This window comes from Scatophagus argus, chromosome 3 (genome assembly GCF_020382885.2).
Source record: "Scatophagus argus isolate fScaArg1 chromosome 3, fScaArg1.pri, whole genome shotgun sequence".
Lineage (NCBI taxonomy): Eukaryota > Metazoa > Chordata > Actinopteri > Scatophagidae > Scatophagus > Scatophagus argus.
This window is the reverse complement of record NC_058495.1, coordinates 10,011,943-10,017,942: the sequence shown is the minus strand read 5'-3', so window position 1 is coordinate 10,017,942 and position 6,000 is coordinate 10,011,943. Positions and strand designations below refer to the sequence as shown.

Here is a 6,000-nt window from a genome sequence, read left to right as displayed (position 1 = left end):
TTGAGCAATCTCACACACACAGTCCCACCACAACCAACCTTTGCTGTTAGCGACGGAAATACATTTACTCAAATGCTGGGATGAAATACAATTTTGAGGTACTTCTATTTTATGCTTTACACTTCTACTGCGCTATATTCGAGAGAATATATTATTCCATTGCTTACTGCAATTATTTGACAGCTGTATTAATTACACTACATATGAGGACTGTGTAAACAGATGATCATCTTAGACAATATAATTTATTGATGAAACAACCTAACAGCACATAAAAAAGCGATAATTAGCTTTGCTTAAATTAACCACAACAAAAAAATCAGCTTACACAGTGGTCACTAATATGCAGTTGAGCATCAACAGTGGTCATTCTTCCTGCATTATAAACACTTTTTCTAAGTATTCAGATGTTTTACTTCAGTACAAGTAGTAATACTTGTAACACTCTGTTATAAGTCCTGAATTCAAAATTAGAATTGTTCAAGATCCACTTCAGACATGTTCTAAAACTGTGGCTCTCAAAGTGGGAGTCTCCAGCAAAATAAAAAAGAGAAAATTTTCACTTTGATCATATCCATAAGTGCCAAAATGTATACCTGATATATGGAATGTATACCAGTCTTGCATGTAACAGTATTAAAACAGCCATAAAAAATATTAATGTTCACATTATGCTACCTCAACGAAATGCTAATGCAGTGAAAAAAAGTAATGTACAGAGTCGTGTAATGGTTAGCCAGACTTCAAAACTTTAGTTAAAAGACACAACAAAAAAAAAACAAAAAGCATTGACGAAAACAGGATAGCCTATTTTTCGTGTTGGGCTTAACGTGTGTGTGGTTTAAACGTAAATATTTAGACAGTAGTATAAATGTTGCTCAGAGACACTTATAATGTAGCCGTTAAGGGAGGTGAGCTCTACTTAATCCTCCATTAAAGGTTCCCGCACACCAGACTGCCTGAGTAGGCTGGTAAACACAGTGACAGCAGCCTAACCTGCAGAGGATGTGATGCAATGCTCTTATTATCATAATATATGCTGATATCATCGCTTCAGTCCTCCTCCAATCAGCGCGCTCCACTTTCACCACCTGCTAGGAACTGAATTCCATCATTCCAGGCATTCCTGCCCTCCCTCTCCCTCCCTCCCTCCCTCCCTCCCTCCTCCTCTTCCTCGTTTAGCCTACAACCAAGTTTGTCCCGACAGCTCTGCTACTATTGTCTTCCCTCGTACAAAGAGCGTTTAACCGCGGCGTCTGGTTTGAATCTCCGTGGGATATTTATCTGCGCTCGTGGTTTGTTTTTATTTATTTCTCTGAGTGGATATTATCATACTGGAAGATACCAAAGTGGCGCTTGAAGGAGGTATGTGCTGTGAAGTTGTGTTTGACTGACATTGTTTTCGGGTTTGTAGGATGAGAGTGCGCTCTTTCTTGAGTCCTGTGCTGCTAATGTAGTCAGCTTTGTGTGAAATAGTCGAGACTGCGCTGAGGACAAATTTAAGACGGGGCTGAGATAACATCTGCCTGCTTACACGAAGGTGAAATCTCATTCACGATATGAGGCGGCACTGGCGGGTTCCCAAACTTTCTCGTGTCGAGAAAAACCCCCCTTGAGCCATATGCTCTTCTGCTCCGGACACCTGGGGAAACCCAATCCCAACATCAAGTAGCGATAGCCCACATTTCTTACGGTGCCAAATTCAGTTTAAAGCTTTTATTTTGCCCTCCTGGACACCTCGTAAGGGCCACATAAGGAAACATTGAGTCAGGCTGATATAAATAAAAGGTTGGTGGTATTAAAAGTGAACGCACTTGCTACGAATATCTAATTGGTTTCACGTTGGCCCGTGTCAGGCGTAAATACGTCGCGTTTCTTTACGCGCACCGCGTAGACGGTGATGTGACGAGTCTTGTGGACAAGAAACGCCAAATGTTGATGCAGTTTAGTCTGAAGCAGCATGACAATCTTGCTCAAAAACCCTGTTTTCATGGAGTAACGAGGAAAGGTATTTTAGGAATGCAGAAAGAGGGAAGAGAAGCGCACTGGAGCGGGTTTTTTTTTTTGTATCCACAAATACCTTTCATAGTGCAGCTAGATGGAAGGCTCAACATTGTAGACAAAACCCCTCAGAACATGCTAAAACAAATTTTGGAAGGACAGAGTCCACATATCACTGCAAGGTCACAAATCTTAATATAAACTACGTGATAATAACAGTTAAATATTCAAACCGAGTACCAATACTTCAATTTGACAAGTGGAAGTCCAGCATTAAAACTTAAGTAAAAGTACAGAAGTGTTATCAGCAGAGTGTAGTTACTGTATCTACCAACATTATTTCTTATTATATATTGTGTAACTGAACAGCAGTGATTATAGCTGATTGAGTCGATGGTCATTTTTAAAATCAAAAATGCCAAAAATATACTGCCTCAAGCTTCTCGTCTGGGTGTAGGGAACTATAATGGGCATTTTTTGATTAATCAATAATTGAAATAATGTGCAAATTAATCAATATTTAAAACACTGTTAGTTGCAGAACTGTTTAGACATATCTGATATTTGCTAGAATGCATTGTGCTTAGGGAAATTTCTTAAAGACAGCTTTGAAATATTAACGTACCAGTAGAAGTTATTAATAACCATTAAACAAAAACAATATTTGAAATAGGTACACATTTGCTGCGAAAATTAAAATCTTAGTGTCGAAATTTAGACTAACCAGTGATTGAATCTGACTAAGTCCATTTTACTCAAGTCCAGTGCTTGAAGCACGATTTTGAGGTACTTGTACTTTACTTTGGTATTTCAATTTTGTGCTGCTTTATACTTTCACTCCACTATATTTTGAAGGCAAATATTGTACTTCCTTCACTACATTTACTTAACTTCAGGTACTGTGTAGAATCTGGTGGTATGGATGAGAGATGGTGTGAGACCTTCTGCAAACAGGCAAAAACTAAAACATGACATCGATAATCGGAAAAACGCTGAATATCAGATGGATAACCATCCGAGGCTGATAATCGTTTTTCTATAAAATTCTGTATACACGTGAAAGTCCACAGTTCTCAGTGCCTTCTCTTCTGTCCCACAGGCATCCAAGCATGGAGACACCACTGGATGTTCTGTCAAGAGCAGCATCATTTGTTCATGCGAATGAAGAAGAGAGTAAGTCTGATCGGAGAACTCGGGTCCTCTTGTGTGTCAGTAGAAGTGGAGTTTACGTGCAAATCTTTCTGTCTGGTCAAAAAGTGTACTGTAGTTTGTATGATTTAGCCTTGTTACATGTCAGTGAAGTGCAACAACATGTCCAGTCATAAGCCTTGGAGGACAATAGGCGTCTTTGTGCTGGACAAGCTTGCATTTGCAGGCAAATAAGACCAACCATACCCAACTGCCATCAGCGCTGCTTTTTAACCAGCGTGTTTGCTTGTGTTAACCTGCTTTCACTGGAATCAGGGTGGGGCAGGTGTCTGTCTTATCTGTCTCTAGCTCTGTTTCAGGGTCCGTCTCTAACTTTTTGTGTTACTGTCTGATTGAACTCTGTCCATCTTCCCCTGCCTCCTGTCTTCTTCCATCTTTTCCTTTGTCATGTCTGAGGACTTCTGCTATTGCTGACAAAAATTAAAAAAATCCACCCGAGATTAAGCGGAAATGACCAATCCTTGTCAGCTGGCCTCCTCACAGCTAGCAGGCCCCTGAGCTGTGTGAAAGCCACAAAGACACTTAACATTGAGTGAATACCACTGATAACTGATGTGCGCTGTTTGGAGGTGGACGTTTAGTTTGTGGTGTTTTTAGTATTCTCCTCGACAGCTTAACTGATTGTGTGTCATGCATTTAATAATCCCACTCTGGCTGTGCAGCACTTGAACTATTGATGCAGAAGAGGCCAACTTAAAAAAGCTGATGGATTTGTGATTTTCTTTTTCTGTTTGTTTTGTTTATGTTTGAAGGAATTTGAACTAAAAATGGTGTACTGAATTCCATTAAAAGACATGGATATTTTAAGTTGACAGAGGTGCCAAATAGCTCTTGTTTTTTCTTATTTCACAATGGGAAAAGTTCTTTAAGTTTTTAAGTCTGTAACTCTTTTTCAAAGATGAATAATGGTTGATCATTTTAGAATATACAGTAGACATACAAAAAAAAAAAAAGTTAGATAATCACTCGGATTCATTGCTCTATAGAGAGTCTGGGAATATTTAGAAAGAGCTTTGGCTGTATAACGTCTCCCATGTCACCGTTTTGTTCCCATAATGCTTTGGCTTAAGTGAGCTGAATATCAGCTTCCTTGCACTTCTGGGGAAATGACATGGGAGCTCTCCTCCCCTCCTCTGCTCCTTTGCTCCCCTGCAGTGTTTTTGTTTTTTCCTCTGCGCTGATGTCACTTTTTGTTGTGGGTTGTGCATGGCCTCTTTGTCCAAAGACAATGCACTCGACCTTCTTCCACAATGGTGCACCAGAAATGGGAGAGCGAGCAACCCAGCCAGCCTACTAAGTTAGTTAACCAACCAGCTAGTTTGCCAAACTAACCGTGAATCAGTCAGCCAACCAGACCAACAGGCAGTTGAGTCAATAACCTCTGCTCATTTGTTTGCATTTATGACAAGTCTTTGTGATGCCTGTGCTGCACTCGAGACCAGAGCACTTGCCGTAGAACAGGGAGAGGCTCAGGCCTGCCTTCACAGCAGCAGTCAGTGTAGCTCAGAAGGGCCAAGTGTGGCTTGTTGAAGACTGGTGCTTCAGTTCACAACATTCACAGCTTAAAATGAAAAGCATTGTTCAGTTTTTTAAAACCACGGTGCTGCAGATAACCCATCTCTGTTGGAAATGAATTTCTTGGGTTATTACACACATTCTGCCTGGAGGGAAATGGAATTATGAATAATAATGGAAGTTTATGAATAATGTATTGGTGCGATGTTGAACTGCTTGGCTCTAAATTGGAAAATATACTACATTAATATCCCAGAATAGATTGTTGGTTTTGGCCTGGATTAATTAACGCTGCCTGAATATGAGAGCTCATCCATGATTAAAACTCTAGATTTTTTATTTCGACCTGGACTTGGTTTTCTGCTTGAAATGTCTGTACTTGGAGTTTGCACACATCACACTTTATATTTGTGATGGGTGGATAGCAGCAACAGCTTTTTTCACAGAGCAGAAGGCAGCACAGTTGTCACACTTTGAAATATCACAGTCTTTATCCTGCCTTGCAGCTTAGTTTATTCTTTGATAATGTAACGACTCCTGAAGACTTGCCTGTTTGTTTTCCATGCTTTCCATGCACACGAACATAGTTTCTGCCTCCTTACTTTTACCGTTGAGTTTAGTATACTCACCAAAACCTCCCATAACAGTGCCATAATACGACCATCATAATCCCGAATGCTCAGAGGAGTTGATCGAAATGTTCATGTGCTCATCTTCACATGGTCACAAGAATGACATTGCAACAGGGAGCAGCAGGGTGCAAGTGTTATGCCCTGCATTTTGCTTCTCAGGCTGTCTTCTTCTGGGAAGCTGTTGAAACCATGTGCAGGTAGATCAGGGTGGAAAACTCTCCCCTTTTTCCAATTAATCTCCTTAAAAGACTAGTGCTCAACACCAATCAGAGTTAAAGCAATAAAGGGCAGGTAACGGTCCTTATAGTAAATCTGCACCTGATTGATATGAATGTATATAAATAAGTTTGTTGATCCTTGCTGTCCGTGAGCTCGCACTCCCACCTTCCGGTTGGAGGACAAGCTGTCTGTGAAGAACACTAATCACAGGTCTTAAGTCAAATAGTCCTGACCTTGAATATACAGTAATTACTGTACACACTTACTAAAAAAGCAGTGAAGTAATCTGCGCCTTATATTTAATGGTAAATGTGGGTGAATACTTAATACTTGTCATCACTCTTCCATAGCAATTTTGGTGGCTCCTTGGAAGATCTTGCAGTGTGCTCCACCCTTCTTGCAAGCAAACCTGTATTTGAAATCA

General features: G+C 40.2%; 1 protein-coding gene across 2 annotated transcripts in view; it reads left to right on the top strand.

The window, feature by feature from the left end:
• Positions 1-26: 26 nt before the first annotated feature.
• Positions 27-6,000, top strand: part of vgll4b (vestigial-like family member 4b) — a 41,656-nt gene continuing 35,682 nt past the window's right edge. The window contains exons 1-2 of one of the 2 annotated variants that reach the window (XM_046383312.1): positions 27-98; positions 3,101-3,174. In XM_046383312.1, the coding sequence (XP_046239268.1) occupies positions 3,111-3,174 (64 nt within the window). In that variant the 5' untranslated portion in view covers positions 27-98; positions 3,101-3,110. Of the gene's footprint in view, positions 99-1,151; positions 1,366-3,100; positions 3,175-6,000 lie in introns of those variants that run through there. The other variant, XM_046383311.1, reaches the window with a different exon arrangement.